At 33.9% G+C, this 20,260-nt stretch overlaps 1 protein-coding gene across 1 annotated transcript in view; it reads left to right on the top strand.

The window, feature by feature from the left end:
• The window catches only part of LOC123556425 (uncharacterized), a 35,760-nt gene extending 18,839 nt beyond the window's left edge, over nt 1-16,921 (top strand). The window contains exon 7 of the mRNA XM_053525419.1: nt 12,901-16,921. Within this exon, the coding sequence (XP_053381394.1) occupies nt 12,901-15,593 (2,693 nt within the window). The 3' untranslated portion in view covers nt 15,594-16,921. The remainder of the gene's footprint in view (nt 1-12,900) is intronic.
• Nucleotides 16,922-20,260: the final 3,339 nt, after the last annotated feature.

Raw genomic sequence — 20,260 nt, 5'->3', positions numbered from 1 at the left:
GAGTAATTCTATTCTGATATTTTATGTCGGAAAAATGCCGGAAAACATAACTCGTACTTCTTTTCTCCTAGAAAATAAACTTTATTTATGGTAAAGAAAAACTCCTTGATTGATATGAAACCACCCTAAAGAAGGGTAATCATTGAATTAATTTTCGAATCGAGAGACGTCCGCCATTTTGTTTCTAATGTAAACTGAAAAATGGCCTTCCGCAACGGCCTATCAAACTCGATATTCACTTTCCGTATATACCGTCTGTTCAAAGTGGCCCGCTCACGGGATATACGGTTTTATATAACGTGCATGTTAAACAATAAAGAATCCGAGAAATTCATTTGCAGTATTATACGCATAAAATTAATAAATTTTATCAATTCATAAATTTAACAAATCCACCATCATTTGTTTACCTTCCATTGTCACTTGAATGGCATTTATCAAAAACAAAAACTTTCTTCCCTGCTGTACCAAATTATTTCTGTAAATAGAGCAAATTATTTCTGTAAATACAGGGTTAAATTTACCACTGTATGGCAAATTGGTAACTGCAACGGTAGCCGTGTGTTTGGATCTGTCCAATATGACCTCTCCCGAGCAAAATATGTCACGTAAGTTTTGATCTTTTGCACGATTTAACACATCTTTTTACATACACAATAAATATGTTTTCACTTTTCATTCTAAGGTGCAAATTATTCGATAAGAAAAGATCAAATTATGCCAGCTGAAGTTAGTAAGTGATAAAAACGTACAGATTATGGCAATTAAAAAACGAAAACGAAACTTTAAGATGATCTCATCAAAACTCTTGCATTGTATTGTCAGATAAAAATCAATAAGAAGAAAGAAGAAGCATTTTCCCATATCTTGTCATCGGTGTCTAAACTAAAATTATAGTATTTTTGCTAAAAAGTACCATACAAAGTCAATCACATATATCAAGTGTGTAATGGTTTGGATACAAGTAATTCAAAAAACATGTAATGGTTTGGAATTAGTATATACACCGTTTTGGACAGCAACTTAATTTACACATTCCTGCACGATAGATCGGTATCAAAGTTGATAAAAGCACATCTATCTCCTTCAATTATTTCTGTTATATCGGAGGTACCCTTTAGTATGGATTGCATAAAATCTAAAGAAAGACATTAACTGAAGTCTATAAAACTAAATATCTAAGGTACAAGGAAGAAATGTGTATAGACGAACAATGTGCCCACTGTAATTTTTTTTTTTTTTTTTTTTTTTGTTATCGGTGCATAGAATGTAATAGGTTTAATATCGAATTTATTTCTGGGAACATTTTCAAAATGAATCACTATATATCCTGCTAGGTAGGAAAAATTGACTTTAACAAAAAGCAGCGTAGGAACGTTTCAGTGCCAGGTTAGTTAGATATCAAATGTGTTCGTTTTCAAAACCCTGGATCCATTTATCGTCTCGAGGGTAATTTGATTTCATTTCTTTTAACATAAATATTCCTTTGTTTTTTATTCCTTTTGTCTGTCCGTCCGTCCGTTTTTCCACAATTTCCTTGGGAACACAATAGAGACCACATTTTGTAGGTGATTGTAATCAAATTTGCATTGCACTTGAATAGGCATATTATCTCAGTTTCTTTCGAAGACTGGCCAGATACCATTATGAGTTCCAGAGTTATGACCCCTTAAAGGGCCAACATTTGCTATCTTTTGCTTGTGAACATGATAGAGACAACATTTTGCAATCAACTTTTATAAAACTTGCACACAACTTGTATTGGCATAATATATCTGTTCCTTTCGAAAATTTTCCAGATCCGATCATGGGTCTCAGAGAAATGGTCCCTTAAAGGGCCAAAATTTAGTATTTTTGCTTGTGAACACGATAGAGACAACATTTTCTAATCAACCTTAGAGTTAGAGCCCCTTAAATGGCCATAACTTGCGAATTTGGGCTTGTGAACATGATAGAGACCACATTTTGTAATCAGCTTTAAAAAAACTCGCACACAAGTTGTATTGGCATAATACCTCGGCTCTTTCGAAACTTGGCCTGATCCTATTATTCGTTTCAGAGTAATGGCCACTTAAAGGGCCAAAATTTGCTATTTTTTGCTTGTGAACACGATAGAGACAACATTTTGCAATCAACTTTAATCAAACTTGCACACAACTTGTATTGGCATAATATCTCGGTTCCTTTCGAAAAGTGATCAGATTCCGTTATGGGTTCCAGCGTTATGGGCCCATAAAGGTTCAAAATTTGCGATTTTGGCTTTTGCAACCATATAGAGACTTCATTTATGGTTTGATTTGACACAAACTTGCAAAATATCTTCAACAACAATAATTCTTGGATTCCATGATGAATCTGTCAGATAAAATCATAGGCTCTGGAGTTATTTTATATATGATTACCTCCCCTAATTTTAATCAAAATGGATTTATATCAGTAAGTACTTAAAGGACTCATTTGAAATTTCACTGTTGTCATTAGCTGGACTCAGACAATCAGGGTAGATAACTATGGACTGATTTTATGTCAAATTACCTACTTTACTTTACTTTACTTTAGTTCAAATGAAAATGTATATATTTCCGTAACAAAATATACTGATCTGAAATTTCATTTATGTCAGCAGATTGATTTGGAAAATCAGGGAAGTTACATATCGACTGAAGTTATGACAAAGTACCTCACTTTATTTTTTATGTAAATGAATATACCTAGCAGCTTCTAATGAGATTATTTGCAAACGTTATTTATGTCTTCAATGGTAAGAAATTTCTACTATTACTTACGTTTCTAATATATTGTTGTAAAGGCTTGCACTTTGTATCTTCTACATAGATATACCAATGCATGATGACCTTCCCTGATCATCAGATGATGGGCTGTTCAAATCACTCTGCATACGTGGACCGTCGTCCTTCCGTCCATTAACAATTTCTCGCTATCTCATCTCCTCAGAAACTACTGGGGGTTTTAGACCAAACTTTGTCAGAATGATTTATTGGTACCCTAGTTTTTTCTCCCTAAAAATCATACTGGTTCAACATTTTTTTAGTGAGTTATGGCTCTTTGTTTATTTCTATAATTTACATAGATTTAAATAGGGAAAAACTATGAAAATCTTCTTGCCTAGGGCTTTGATATTTGGTATGTAGCATCAGCTAGTGGTCTTCTATCAAGATTATTCCAATTTTTTCCCTGGGGTCAAATATGGCCCCCACGGGGTCACATGGTTTATGTAGACTTATATCATGGGGCAAATGTTTAAACCTCTCGTCCAAAGGAATAGGGCCTAGGGCTTTGATATTTTGTATTTGACATCACCTAGTTGTCTTCCACTAAGATTCCTCAAATTATCCCCCTAGGGTCAAATATGGCCTCGCCCTGGGGGTCACATGGTTTACATAGAATTATATAGGGAAACACTTTTAGAATCTTCTTGTCAAAATCACAAAGCTTAGGGCTTTGATATTTGTTAATGTAGCATCATCAAGTGGGTCTCTCAGAAGTGTGTTCAAAATATCCCCCTAGGGTCAAATATGGCCATGCACTGGGGGTCACATGGTTCATATAGACTTGTATTGGGAAAATTTTTTAAAATCTTCTTGTCCGTAACCTACAACATTCAAATTTGGACCACTTGTATAGTTTTGAGTGGCAAAATGAACCTTGACACGAGTTGACCTTGATCTTGACCTAATGACCTTCTTTTACATTTCTGTAGCTACAACCTTCAAATTTGGACCACATGCATAGTTTTGTGTACTGAAACAAACTTTGACCTTGACATTGACCTAGTGACCTACTTTCACATATTTGAAGGTACATGCTTCAAATTTGGACAACACACATATTCTTAAGCTACTGCATTCAATTTTGGACCACATGCATAGTATTGTGTTTCGAAATGAACTTTGATCTTGAGATTGACCTAGTGAAAAACTTTCACATTTCTGAAGCTACAGGCTTCAAATTTGGTCCTTATGCAAATTTTTGTGTTCTGAATTAACATTTGACATTGACTTTTACCTAGTACCTACTTTCACTTTTTTCAAGCTACAGCCTCCAGATTAGAATTACGTTTTGTGTACCGAAATGAACTTTGACCTTGAAATTGTTCTAGTCACCTACATTCACATTTCTAAAGCTGCAGCTTTCAAGATTAAAGCACATGCATGAACCACATGCACAGTGTTGTGTACCTAAATGAAGTGTGACCTTGATTTTAACTTTGAGCTAGTCTTGAAATTTGGAACTTTGGAACTTTCAAATGGTAGGCGCCAAGATCATTCTGTGATCTCTTGTAATAACAATGGATTTATCTCAGTAAATATTTATAGGACTAATATGAAACTTCATTATCGGATGGACTCGGACAATCAGGATAGAGAATATTTGAGTGAATTTATGACAGAATACCTCCCTTTATTTATGTTAATGAATATTCCTCAACAGCATCTAATGAGATTGGTTTTAACCGTTATTTAAGTCTTTCAGGGTAAGGAATAGTCATGCTAGCACAAAAGTGCAGCATTTGAGCCTTAGATCCTCACACTTGGTATGTAATTTGGTCCTGGCTAGTACGTGACCCATAGGTCAAAAGGGACTGTTGCAAGAAAATATTAATTCTTGTGATATTTAAAATGTATGCCTATGTGAATTCTGTCAAAACTTGATCTTATCATTAAGAGGAATGGTTCTCAGGTGAGCGGTAAAGGGCAATCATGGCCTTCTTGTCCTATTTCTCAACTACTTGTTTAGAAGAGAAGTGAATGAGTGATAGTCATATTGCAAACGCCAACTGTAAAGCATAAACAGTGATGTAAAAATGTAAAGCATACCTAAAAACACCCATGAACAAAATGTAAAAAATATATGAGCACAACCTGCTCGGGCAAATTATCCGGGAGTCATACATTCCTTAATACGAATTTCGTTTGATACGAACATATTTCCAGGTCCCGAAGAGTTCGTATAAAGCGAGTTTGACTGTACCGTGGTTAATTTTTGGATTTACCATTTCTTGAAGTTTTTGGAATGAACTTATCTGCAATATCTGATAAAATAACAGAAAACCGTTCAATAGGATAAAACAATGGCAAAATTCTCCATCATTTTTGCATAAAGACTGATATGCTGCCAGTCAGCCTTATTAAATTTAAAATAGGAGGAGCCATCTGATGTTTGTTTAACAATACTTGATGAGATAATCGGGAAATGATCAATCCCATGTCATCTAACACTCTCCACTCGAAGTCAAGAAAAAGGCTTTGTTGGCAAGTTGACAAATTAAGAGAAGAGTAGTGTCCTGTAGCAGGATGTAGGTATGTTTTGGATTTATTAATTAGGAAACAGAGAGAATTTCTTTCAATAAAAGTTTCAATAATTTGACCTCTAGTATTGTTATCAGAACAGCCCCAAAACTCGTAGTGGCCATTAAAATCTCTCAACATTATAAACGGTTGCGGTAGTTGATTGATTAAGTTGTCAATGTTTTCAAGATTAAGTTTAAATTTAGGAGGGATACATTGTATATATTGAACAAAAATGTAGGTCGATCCATAGTTACATGTAATGCAACTGACTGAATAGTAGTATTCAAAATAATTTCTCTGTATGGACGTGCATTATTTATTAAAATTGATGCACCACCAAAAACCTTATTGAACTTTTATTGATAAAGTTATACGTTGAATAATTTTAAAGGATATTTTGTCACTTTCTTTCAAAAAGGTTTCACCTAGACATATCAAAGAGTGATTATATTTTGATAGAAGAAAGATAATTTCATTATAATTAGCTTAAATCCACGACAGTTCCACTGGATTATTTTATTCAACATAAATATGTTCTATCTGGAAACGTGGTATTCACACTATTCAGTCTTCTCAGGAGAAGTGATTTTAGTATTTTTTTTCTCCGTCAAAGGTTTAGGAGGTATGGCGAGAGGCTTAGGCGAACGTCCGTCCTCCTCATCCTCCATGTCTACATTATGTTCAAACCGGTTGTAGTGATTAATTAGATCCTTAGATGCCTTCCCCACTCCACCGGTATTTAGTTCAATTCTTTGCCTAGGTGTTTTAGTCACCTTTGCCGATGATGAAGTACTTGTTGAATTGTTAGATATATTACTTGTTCGTTGTTGTTACGGCTTGTAATTAGGGATGATTTTTCTATACATTTAATTGTTGTTTACTGGGTTCCGGAGTTGGGGCTGGATTTTGAGAAACGGTCACCGAATCTGTTTGAGTAAAAGCATCAATACACTGTGTTGTTTTGTTAGCGACAGATTTAGTGATTGAGGAATAAGTTTGTGCGAGTGATAGAGATGTAATAAATAAGTAATTTGGAAAAAGGCCCAAAGTACTAACATAGTAATTATAAAAACATTTGTTTGCCTTTTCCTCTAGCAACTAAAAAGCAACCCTTGTAAACATTAGTTTTGTTTTACCATTCCAGATGATTATTTATATCGGCTATTTGAAGAATACGAAAAGCTATTGCTCTTATCCGTTAGGCAGCTTCGCATACTCTTTGGTAATTATTTCTAAGATGTTATATCAGCAATGACTAATGGAAATTCATTGGAAATAAGCTGCTCAGTGTGATGATGCAATACAAATGTTTCATTATAATAATTCTAGTTTACTTTTTACAAAGGTAAGAACCTTTCCCCGATTTACAAAATTGATGTTGTAACTTTTTGTACGTATGTAGGTGTCGCAATAATCATTAGTTACAATGAATCAGAACTTCACACACTTGTTAACCGTGCTGATATAAAACGCAAAGTAAGGGTCTGCTAGTCTGTCTTTAAATTCATTATAGAGTTATGCCGTTTGCTCTAGTTAAGAAATAAGTACTCTTTGGTATGTTAGCAAGAACTTAATTTATCACTTTTAAGAATGAAAGGAAACTTCAAACACGTGTTAACTCTAATGATCCAACATGTAGTGCACAGGCTCCATGAATATCCTGCTAATTCAATGAAACTTTTGCCGCTACGTATATGGTTAACGCAGGTATCTTATGTAGCATCAGGAGATTGGAAATTTCTATATCTAAATCATACGTCTTATCAACATTGATGGCCATTTTATATTGTTTATGTCATTTATTCATTCAGTTAGCTTTCGTTAGTGACATAGCATTTGAATATCTAATCTTTGTTTCTCCTATCAAAATTGATATTTGCCCTTATTCTTTATTAGTAAACAAGCAAGTGAATCGTTTCCTTTAAAAAGCTCTGTTTTGAAATGCAAGACCAGGAGACAGGAAAGAAAGCTTTAAATGGGGCCTAACTGTGTCTTCATTAACAATATTATGTATTCTTGCACTTGCAGCCTATCTTACGTAGAACTAGGCATGTATGTTTGAACGAGGATAAATGTACACCACAGCTTTTCGTAGCCATTCCTCTCCCACTGGTGTTTTAAACTGGAAAAATTCACTGCTACACTTGAGAAAATTAATTATAAGATGGGAAATATATCTAATAGGAAATGCCACGATGTATATCAACTGAACCCTACAGTAGTGTATGTATGGATGTGAACATTATTTAAACTAGACTCAAAAGTAAAGAGATTTTAATATAATGTATTAGGTTTGTAAAGTAGAAGAAAGAAACAAACAAATATCCTGAAGGTTATAACACATTACATACTTGTTGTGCATTATTCTTTATAAAATTGACCTATTTTCAATGGCCGCAGTATACACCAGGACCCATTTTGAATGTCTATAACCTACACATTCCTGAAGAATATTGCCAGTGCTAAATAAAAATTAAAAAAAAAAAATTGGGAGTTCATGTTTTCAGTCAAATACACAAACTGCAAAATCAGCTAAAAATGAGACCCAAAAATATGTATGATGGTGTATGATATATTTTTCTATGAAAACTTTTGTCATGTTACTATTTCATTATGAAAATGCTACCTACATGTCTAGCATAGATCTGTTATGTGATTTTAGCAACGAAAATGCACAGAAAATAAGGAAAATATCTCTTTAGAGCTAGCAAATTGATGACTATTTGTATCAGCCATTTTGCGAATATCAATTTTCTTTCGCGTCTTTTTCTATTTAGTGTCTGTATGCCTTGGAACTGTCATTGAAAAAGTCACCACTAGGGTATAAACTTGTTAGCACAGACAAAAAGAGATAAGGTGTACAAGTCATGTCTTAAATGCTATGTATTAAACCTGTCGCTTAACTTATTTCTTGCGTGAGGTGGGCATCAATGTGTAGCGGACTGAAGCAATCTTCAGCATGGATCAATTACTCAGTTTATCACTTTTTTTCATGATCATCTGCAAGGATATGTATATATTCATTTCCAAAAAAAAAATATTGATTTCAAAATCATTAACAGTAAAAACCTTCATATTGATCAACATAAGAGTGTATTTCTTTAAAGTGTACATCCCTATTTATAAGAATATATGTTTATATATTTAAAACACTCTAAAATAAATGCTTGAAGACCATGCTTGGTTTGCCGGAATGTAACATTGTAAAATAAGAAAACATTTACTTAGAAATAAACAGTATTTCAAATTTGCAGTTAAAAGTGATAGTCAAAACCGAAAACATCTAAGGAGATTTAGTCATCCAAACCGGTGTATACTTGTTTTCCAAACCGTTACATTCATGTTTTACTACGAAATACGTTTTGTGTCCTTTTGAATCTAAAGTGCTTTGTACATATCACAGTTTATGCATAGTTATACTAGAGATTATAATAAAATATATTTACATCCATTTAGTCCAAATATTTCAATTTTACAGAAAATAGAAATAAAATTTTGGAATATCTCACCGAAAACTGGACAATTTCCGTGAATAAACAAGATATATTTATGCTAAATATTATTCCGATTGTCATATCAGTCCGGCAAGTACTATTTTATATCTTATCACGATTATTGAACAAAGTTTGGTAAATTAAAAATGAGTCGCTATCGATTCATGGATTTGCCGATCCTATTCATTCGTTCATTTCGCATGAACACCGAAAAAACCATTTCTTTTCTTAAATGCTTAGTACACTTTCGAGCGTAGTCTTCTTTTTCAAAACATACACATATTACCACGCAACACATACCTAAAATTTTTAACAATTAATAAGCATTCTTTTAATAGGCAATGTGAACTTATAAGTTAAAAGTTTATTGCTGCCTGAAATGCAATATAATTCTAAGATAAATATAAGTTCCATTTTGCTATCAGCAACACGTAAGAAGTACGGTTTTTTAAGTTCTGTTTTGACCTTTGACCTGCCTGTGACTTGGATGTGACAGTATTAAACATATTTCTGCATTAGACTCATATATAAAAATAAGCGTACCACTAACAGCCATCGAATGTCCCTTTTTAAAGATGTATAGGCGGCAGACTATACACAAATAAGTCAAATGCGTAGAAATTATTTTTTCTTTATACTTTTATCAATTAATACAATACATAAAAGACTTAAGACACAATGTCTAAACCAATTTAGGTGATTATATAAAACAATAGAGTGAACAGCGGTATAGTTTATTTGTAAATGCGTTCATTTGAACTTTGACCTCATTTTAAAAAATGTAGATATTTGCGAATAAAGAAACAGTGGAGTTTGAAGACCTAAGACGATCAATTTTTACGGGGCAAACTCAACATAATTTGATTATAATGATAAAATGTGCTGCGAAAAACGACAACGATGATAAGGTCTTACTTATTATGCCGCCACTACGGACAACGACGACGGAGGACCCGACCCATGGAGACCACATAGTCATAAATATACAACTTTTAATGTAGAAAAACAACATTTTAGTACAGTGTAATGACGGTAAGATAAATATCTTTGGCGATGCTGGTATTTGTCTGACCGATACACGGATGGACAGACAGAGAGACAGACAGGCAAAGCCAGACTTTATGACCAACTGCAAAGTTGTCGCATAATAAACTAGACTTCGTTCCGTTATGGGCATGATTTTTACATATTAATATAATTAACTTATGTTGAGATGTTCCCCTTGAAAAAATACTCGTTTTGGGTTTCCACAGTCCACTTTGTCTTAGTTCGCAAATATCTCATATTGTAATGTGAAACCCTAGAAGGCGACAGCCCTCTTAACATTTCATATTTGATTCTAGGGACCACTTTTATACTAATATCAGCAGACTAGTGCGGAAAGTAAAAAGGCGGTTATGAGAAATCATACGATAATTCACAATGATAAGTTGATGTGCTATATTTCTGTTGTGAGCTTGCATTTAAGATTAGATTACGGGTTTCTCCCCAAATGGTTAAATATCGAACCTGATCTGCTTATAGTGTTACTTTTCAAGGAAGGCATTTTTTTCATATTTTATCTCTGATTTTGAACTTGTACGTAAACCTCCTGTGCGCAATAAACATAACGAAATGGACACCCATTTTTCTCTTAAATAATTTCAAATATTTTACGGAAATATCACCATTAAAAGTCTCTTGTATTTTTCTTCCAATGCGTTAGATTTTGTTATCGTGTTAAGTGACACCATGTGTACAGAAGTAATCTTTTTACGTGTTTTTTTATGAAAAAAATAGGATATGTTACAAAAAACCTTTGGGTCTGCGATCTAAATTTATTATGTTGCTATATATTTTACAGTGTGCAATCACAGAAAGGACCACGAACGTTTTCCTTTTCAGATTGCCTATCCAATTAAGTAAAAACAGACCTAGGGCTAGACTTCTGAAACTGCAAAGTAAAGATGGTTAAATACCATTTCTTGATATGTTCAACTAAATTTTACAAGTTTGTGAACAGAAAGGAAGACTTTATTGAAATATGAACATTAATTATTTTGACGTTTTGTCCCCCCCCCCCCCCACCCCCCCCCCCCCCCCCCCCCCCCCCACTACTCCCCCACCAGTGACGCAACAAATTATTTCACATGATTTTTTAAGTAATCATTATAAACGTATACTTCAAAAATGGTCCTTGGTCACAAGGGGGAAAGTGTCAAAAATTGATAAAAAAACTACATACAGGGTGTTAGCAAATGAATTTGAGATAAAGTATTTTGACACTTATTGCATGTGTTTTTTAAACATAACATATCTGCAGCTTTATTCGTTTTTGTAAATATTTAAATCATAGGACAAAAGCTATAATAAATAAATAGCGGTCATAGAAAGTCAAGCTCAAGCTTGAAAGCAGACTGATCCTGATTGCCTCTTGACAGTCTAAGTCAGTCCATTGAGTGTCATCAGGATTGATACAACTACGTCTGTTTAGGGACCAAACAAATGGCTTAGACATATAAAACTAGATGTATGTTTCTTCAGGCTTAACATGACAAAGAGATATAGACGAACTTCTAAGGGAATAGTGTCATTGTGGTGCAAATGCCTTTTTACCTTTTGTAAAAGAGATATAGACGAACGTTAACTTCTATGGGAATAGTGCCACTGTGGTGCAAATGCCTTCTAACATTTTGTAGGACATTATGGCGCATCTAGAATGCATTTTAAGAACAACCTTTGCTTTGATTCAAACCAAGGATCCACTGTATCGAGCATCTTATACTGTAACAGAACTACACCAAACACTGAACAGACCTTGGTGCCTCCAGAACTAACACTGACACCCCAAGAACAAATACTAACGCCCTCACAACTAACACTGACATCCCCAGAATTAACACCAATTCGCCCACATATCTGAAACTTATTCCGAAGTCTACCAAAATACTAGTAAGGACCTCAAAATAACTTACACTGACACTCCCAGAATATCTACATAAATGTTGATACTAGCTATCGAAGTTCATTGATTCATTGGACCAGTCGGTATTTTATTACTACATGTATAATTATGTTGTTTCATTTTTTTCTTGTTTTGGAGTAACAAAAAGTACATCTAAATTTTTGCTAGGCATTTAAAAATATAGGCTAAATGTGCATGACTCTGTGGCGTAGACGCTATTACATAAGCACAACAAGACTGTGTCTACAGATAATTTAGGAAACTGAAAAACTAAACACACCATAAATGCAATATTTAGGGACCATGAAAAGAGCATCTAGAACGTGCCAAAATGTGTCATGAAATGCTGAAACCCGGGCTACCCTGAACCCATAGCGGTCTAGGCAGTCTCCTACATCCCTCCGCTACTACTGCATGCATTCAATATATAACTCTCACATAATGCCGGGTCAGTATTGTACATGTGTAAATACAGTATAGCAATAGATGTATAGAAAACAAACAATCGGCTATGATCAATGCATCAGTTATCATGGGCACTCTGGTAGAAAGAATTAAAGTACAGTTATGTGACCAAAAGTTTGGTTCCACTTTTTTTTTTGCTTTTCATTTATTTTTAAAAATGTTAATAAAACTGGTAATCTGAATTGTAAAATTTTGTTTATTCTTTTAAGACATTTTATAATAGACACACCTTAAATGCATATGCTTATTTCACTTGAAATACACATTTTAAATTTTTTAAGTAAAAATATTACTCTTAGTCACAAACTGCTCGAATTTCAAGAAATCGAATATGAAACAAATTTATTTTGTGACAGTTTGATAGGAATATAACTTATATATGAGTATTTGAAGCCATTATGTAAAAATTATCAGCTATTGAAGTCAAGAAATGGCATTGAAATTGGGCAAAATTCCTAGCATAATGTCCGATGTCATTCTTACTTTATAGAATATAGATATCTAACAAGTATTTATTGGCGTGATATTGTTCTGTCTAAACAAACATTTCAGAGCATTAGACAAGACTAAAATTTATTACACAGTTCGATTACTAGTGAATCTTTAAATAAAAGGTTAATCTGTTTGAAATGATAATGTTTATAGAATTCAAATGTATAATTGCCGTTTGTTTTATTTTTTGAAGATTTTCAGAAGAAGCTGGTCAAACGATATGAAAACTATGTCAAAATTGTATCTCCAGTGCCCCTACAACCTCATAGAAATAAGGGGAATGTAAGTGATGTGTATGTTCCTCCCTGGATGACAGTAGAAATAAAGAATGAAGGGTCTAGTGGGTGGAAAGAAGTCCAGATTTCTATGCATGAAATATTCAGAAATAAGAAAAAGCTCGCAAAAAATATCTACGTAATTGGAGACGCTGGCACGGGGAAAAGCATGCTAAGTAAAATGTTAGTGCATTGCTGGTGTATTGCTCATTCGCATAAAGAAAGCAATTTGGACAAGTCCTATATTCTGACAGTGGAAGAAATAAAGAGCTTTAAATTTTTATTTTATGTTTCGCTTCGACACTTTTCCGATTGTGATAGTATAGAAAAAATGTTAGAAAAATCATATTGTGATCCTGCTCTTGGAGACATTTTACAGAATGAATCTAAAAAATGTCTTATTGTCCTTGACGGTCTCGATGAATGGACACCAGAAAGTAAACATGATTTGCAATTTCTGACCCCAGGACTTCCAGGACGTGAGCTCGATGCTGACTATACCATTATAACAACTTCAAGACAGTGGAAATTTGATACACTGCAAATAAGTGATAGCGAAGTAGATACAAAAATTAAACTACGCGGAATAGATCTATATCAAATGAAATGCTTCACTGACAAAACAGTAAAAATGTTAAATGACAATTTTCAACAAAGCAAAAACGCAGAAAAATGTACAAACGATCTTAAAAGTAGACGGGTTTCCGATATAAGCCACATACCATTGATGTTGCAGCAATTAATTTGTCTATGGTTTGACGATAAGCTCAAAGAGAATTCGAAGTATGCTATATACAGTAATATGTTAGTCCTCTTTTTCGAATGGAATGCGCTTAAGAAAACTTCAAAACATCATGAATGTGAGATAATTACACAAACTCGTATGAACGATTCACCACTGCCTGACTACTTATGTGCTTTCAAGACCCTCCGAAGAAACATCAGTGTTATACAGTATCTTTCACAGTTAGCGTTCGAGACCCTGTTTGATAAGATCAAAGAAACCTCACTAACGTTCAGTAATTTAGCACTAGAACGCCTGAACATACCAAATGATGTTATAAAGAACTGTTTGGACATAGGTATTTTAACAGAAGAGCAAAACGTAAGATTGCTTGCAAGCACACGTCAACAATCATTATTTTCATTTTTTCATAAGTCAGTGCAAGAATACTTTGCCGCAGTGTATGTCGCTAGTCAGCTCAAAGAAATGTTGAAGTCGCGGAAATCATTTCAAAAGGATAGCGATGATCTTGTAGATGTCTGCAAAGCGTGCGTTCGAAAATACTTTAGCAGTTGCGAAACGGTTGTTGATATCTTAGATCAGTCAAATGTGTTAATTATGCTTTGTGGATTAGAACCACAGCTGCTGACATATGTTAGTGAGTATATTTATGACATAACACTTGTTGACAAATTGGTAGTTGAGGAAAGAAATACATTACCGGAAAAAGTCGTCTCATTGAATCATCATAATTTGATTAAAGATATTCAAACGTGCATTTCTATATGCATTGAAGAAGTTATGCCAAGTGCGAAAAATATTCAGACACCTGTGTATATTGCCGATATTTACGTTTCCCATTCAACAGATTTTCTACGGTATTGTAAGTATGTTATTATAAACAACGTTCTATCGATAGATATAGATATTCCTCGAGTCTGCATGAAAGAAACTGATTCAGTTTATCTTGCCGTGAAACATCTTGGAAAATGTGATCAATTGAAGGCAATACAGTCCAACAGTAGAGATGACAAGATTAATAATGAAATCACAAAAATACTTGATACAAATGTTTCCACGCTTGAAACTGTCAGTTTACTACAAACAAACAAGATAATCCTAACACATGTTGTTTCGATATTACCGAAAATGCAACGATTAACTTCGCTTCAGATGAAAAGTATTAATTTAGACCGTATTCAACATGATGTTTGTTTGTCGTTGTGTACATACCTGAATCAGACTACAAGTCTTCAGCAAATAGCGTTTAAAATTAAATGTGAGAAATACGACGAACACATGATAGACCTATCGAAACATAAACAACTTCAACATATTGATTTAATGTTTAGTTCATTCTGTATGGTCAGTTGTAACACTGACAGGCTAGAAACATGTAAGCTTAGTGTAAGAAGCGTTGACATAATGAATCAAGTGTTTAACATTCTATATAATGCAGATAAATTAAAACATTTTGAGCTGTCGGACTATTTATCTGTGTGCTATAACGAATCTGTTACTGAAAGTCTTATCAGACTTCTGCCATCATTAGTCAGTCTCAGTACTCTAACGTTACGGGACTTTACTTTTACTGACAATTTTATAGCACGTCCGTGTGATATGAAGAGTTTAAAAGAAATAACACTTAGATATGTACGAATGAGACTGACAACGTGGTGCAAGTTTATAGACAGTCTTCCTGCACTGCCACAAGAAATAACGGTAAAAACATCTGTAATGAATTTTACAGATGGGACAATATTTGGAAACAGAATTCGTGATAAAAAGGAAGCAGCTGCACGCCAGTATGTTAGAGAGAAAACGAATATATTCCGTGTGACACGTGATAAAACCTATCATTTTAATTTTACTACAAAGAATGTGTGACTCTGAATATGAATTTATCACAACGCAAATTACGATCACTTAAGTTGGCATAAATGTTGACAGTGTTTCATGAAAATAACGTTCAACATAACTGTATCATATCAAGCCAAGCTTCGTCTTTCTGCTTTTTTTTCCAAATGCGAAGAAAAGTATTTATATTTGTGAATAATCTATATGTATAATTGCATTTAACATAATCAATCTACATTATATACATGTATACACGAGTATAAAAAACGCAACACTACATATCTTATAGGAGACTCTTAAAAGCTGAAGTTACACAAAAATGTCTGCGTGGTAAGGCTCTAGCCATTTTTTCTACGCTCGTTCTTATTAATTAGCTCAATTAATTAGAAGCTGTAACAGTTTTCCGTACGACTTTCCATTCGATAAGTGTTTCATTACATGATATCAGAAATTAATTTTCATAGAGCGAGTATTAATGTTGAACTGTAAACAGGGCAATAAAGGTAAAAAAGGTAGGTAAAGGTAAATTTTATTTACCGTCGCTTTGTGAAACCGTTTACATAAGCTCAGTAGAGCTTTTAAGCGACCCTATTTTAAGAACAGTTAAAACCAATTATACCTTACCCCCAGCAATTTGCTGGTACCCATTTACAGCTGGGTCGACTGAGGCAATCGTGATAAAGTGCCTTGCCCAAGGACACACCGCAATGAAAGTAGCCAGGATTCGAACCAGGGGCCTTCACCTCCGTAGGAAAGCGTTTTATCCCTCTCGACCACTGCGTCAACATGACGCAATAACACAAACTATGGACCGGCGATTTATATAATATGTAAAGTGATAATCTGACATGGATATTGGAAAATTTGCTGTAGATCTAAAGATTTTTTGATCTCTACTTTTGTATCAAAGAATGCGGAGAAATGCAACATTTGAAAGTTATTTTTCAAAAGACAGTCTTTTACAGCATTGACAGATATGTTACTCCTATTGAACTGCTTGCCGGTAAACAGCAAAGACTTTTGCCCGAGGTACGTTGAGACATCAGAAGTTAATTCAAACCAAATAATTTTCCTAGGCTTGATTTTAGCAACACGAAATATGGTGTTGAACTTTTGATCCGTCAAATAACAAAAATCTGGACACTCGATTTATAGAAAGAGCAATGTTATTGGAGAGTTAGAGATTTCAACCTTCGCCTTTCCCTTCAACGTCTCTCATATATATTTGGGGTAAAACGTCACCGATATGCGTGTATTTTATTTATATCAGACGTTGCTACTAAAGTTTTCCATGTAATATCAAGTAGGCCTAAGACTTCTCCTTATTACTATGTGAAATAAAAAGCTTAATTTCAGGATTTCTGCTTATTTAGTTATTCGATTATCCATATATATAATTAGTCTAAATTTGATGCGTAACACTATCAACAAGTATGAGAATAATGAAGTTTTGTATGGCTAATGATTTTAACTAAATACATTGAATTGAACCTGGAAGTATGAAGTTATCAACTGATTTTGAGAAACTTTGAGATTTTATTCAAACTTTAACTTCTACGTCATATTTGTGTCCCCAGGCGGTATCGATTATACCAGATGGGCCTTTTTGTCGTATGAAGGGAAGTTTGGAACGTCCGGAGATGTGATATCACGAAAGTCAAAACTTCAGTCTTTTTTGCATCTACTCTGTCCACATGCTCTGCATCAATGACTGAAATCTGGATGGAGGAACATGGCATAATAGTCATTCTACCTGAAAAATGAATAATAACGCGCGATTATCATTTGATGGAACATTTTATTTTCACTTCCAAATAAAATCAATCCGTTTCTGTTTGACACATAATACGACAATTGCGTTTTGATTATAAACATAAAATGGTACTAATAAGACGGAAAGTTCTTCTGAAGTATCAGACGATTTCAGATCTGTGATATCATGATGCGAGAAGTTTCCTGTTAGCCCTATGGGATAACTCCATTCTTTACATGCACGGACCCAGCGCCTGGCAAAGGGGCATTGTGGGTCAATTCCCCCTTTGATTCTTACATTTTACGAAGAAAATCGGTCTTGAAACTCGGTGTGACCACCCCCCAACCCAATCCCTGAAATTGGTGACCCCCCTCTTTAAAGTTGGTGTCCCTCTAAGTAAAATTCCATGATCTGTACATGCTTTACTTATAAAGTAGTGTATTCAAACAAATACGTGTATATGCCCACATGATATTTTGTGCGACAATTTTCGTCGCCACCTAACATTTCTTGACTGTTTCGCTAGACAATTGGTGACTTCGCACGATTATAGTGTTCAGCATTATACACAGTCATATAGAGTGTCATGATGCCATATTGTATGATATCACGCGTCCTTTAAGGAATTCGATGTACAAAGTACCAATTCAAAGTAAAAATAACTTTAAAGAAAAACTATGAAATACTAGTCAACACCATGACGGATGAATCTGTCCTTTGTATTTTATGGTCATGCCTTTTGTGTTCAAAGTATATCAAAATTGCATTTGTAATAGTTGGTGTCTCATGTTTTTGTTTAAAAATATTAACTGTATTTTTTTAAGAACGCCTTCAGCAATAGAATACGTTGATATGATTATCAATTTTATTTCCTCTCATGTATGATTTACAATCGTGCATTGTATACTGACATTATTTCATATAAAACCTAAATGCACGGAGCAACACCAACGAGTTTTTACATTGTTCATATTGTTTCGCTTTTTTTATCGTAATCGCACTAATATGATTATATTAACTGAAATGTTTTTGTTTAATTTTCATTTTTAAAACCTCTTGTAAAAGTCCTGCCCTTTCGGACAATTGATATCAAAATGCATGAAAAAAAAAAACGATCATAATTACGGATAGATTGAATGGGCGGATTAAAAGAAGTAAATAAAATCTGAAAAGTAGATCCCTCGGAAGCACCGAAAACAAGGCAAATTGCAGACTCGGTTTGATTGAGTCTGTTCATGAACAGTAATGGAAAATGCAACACTGCCCACGCCCCCTAGCACCGGCTTAAGCAGTATTCAAATCTAAATGAGTTGAAATCAATGATCCCGAAGGACCAGAAAATATAACAACACTGAGATGAAGTCGGGGCGACTTTTTACGGCCGTCACACAGCACTTAACACCCGCTGTTGTGAAGTAAATAAAATCTGAAAAGTAGATCCCTCGGAAGGTTCATTCTAAAGTTTGAAATCTCAAGGAATTCTAATCGAACATCAACCTTATACGTTAACTTCGCAAGAGACGTTGAAGGGGAAGGCGAAGGTTAAAATCTCAAACTCTCTATTAACTATTATGTCACTTATTTTTCACAAAAACAGTGTTTGTTAGTTTTTTTACTTTTTAGGAAATAGTTATTACATCGCATTGAAATTTATTTCTGGGGTTTTGTTAAATTTTGCATCCATAAACAGTTGGTTTGGTAAAAATAATGACAAAAAAAACCACATAATTTGGCATTTCGCTTTCCGCCAGAATTGCATTAAGAGATATTTAGAACCGAAGGCAACCATTTCAATAGATATGACTGAGTATTTGATTTAGAAGAAAGCAAACGATATATTAGATGACTTTTGATCAGTTCTGCTCTGAAATATGGAGCATTTGTATATGATAATGTCTAAAATAGGAATGGTTCTTCGTGGCAATTTTGTTTTTTTTATCATATGTTAGCTGTGTTTGCTGAAATATCGACGGAAATTGTATCATTTTTCTATTCTTTTGTATGTAAATTGTTGTTTCAACTTACAAACTTGGTAATAAGAGCAGTTTTGAATATGACATTTATAACTGCAATGATACTGTCTGTCAGCCTTTTTCACGGTTCACCAAACAAGCATTATCAGTCGAACTGTATGAATAATCAGCTGTACGAATCGATCGATTACCTAAATACCGGTTTTAACTCTTTATTATACATAATGTATTCAATACTTCTGGCAGGAGACATTGAACTAAACCCAGATCCTATGATTAGTCACGAAAACTGACTATCGATACTTCAACAAAATATTCGTAGCATAAGAAATAAATTTGACTATATAAAAGATCAATATTTAGATATGGATATTTTGTGTTTTAGAGAAACTAAGTTGGATGCAAATATTCAAGATAGTACATTACAACTACCGGGCTTTGATTACATGTTCAGAAATGATATTACATGTCATTCTGAGGGTTTTCTAGTTTACGTTTCCGCCTTTTTAAGACCTACAAGACTAATTAATCTAGAAAATATACTTCCCGAATCACTTTGGGTAGAGATTAAAGATAAAAAAAAAACATTCATATCTTTTATGTACAATTTAAAGACCACCTCATTATACGGTTGAATTTTGGGACAAACTGAACAGATCTTTAGAAATAGCTTTAGAGTCAAAACAGAACTTAATAATGGTAGGCGATATATATGAAGATCAACTTAACATATCAAACCACAAGTTTCGTGACATAGTACAATTAAACAATTTGACCAATTCTATAAATTCACCCACTCGAACTACATCTAATTCCAGAACATTACTTGATCCTATTGCTGTTACAAATAATATTAATGGTTTTGATTTAGGCATATTTGAAACGTCGAAAGAAGTTAGGGACCATTTTGGGACGTACATATTGCTTAAAATAGATTTTGACTCTAATAAACCGTTTAAAAGAAGAGTTTG

Source organism: Mercenaria mercenaria, chromosome 15 (assembly GCF_021730395.1).
Source record: "Mercenaria mercenaria strain notata chromosome 15, MADL_Memer_1, whole genome shotgun sequence".
Lineage (NCBI taxonomy): Eukaryota > Metazoa > Mollusca > Bivalvia > Venerida > Veneridae > Mercenaria > Mercenaria mercenaria.
Note: the sequence above shows the minus strand (reverse complement) of the source record. Positions and strands in the feature narration are given on the sequence as shown.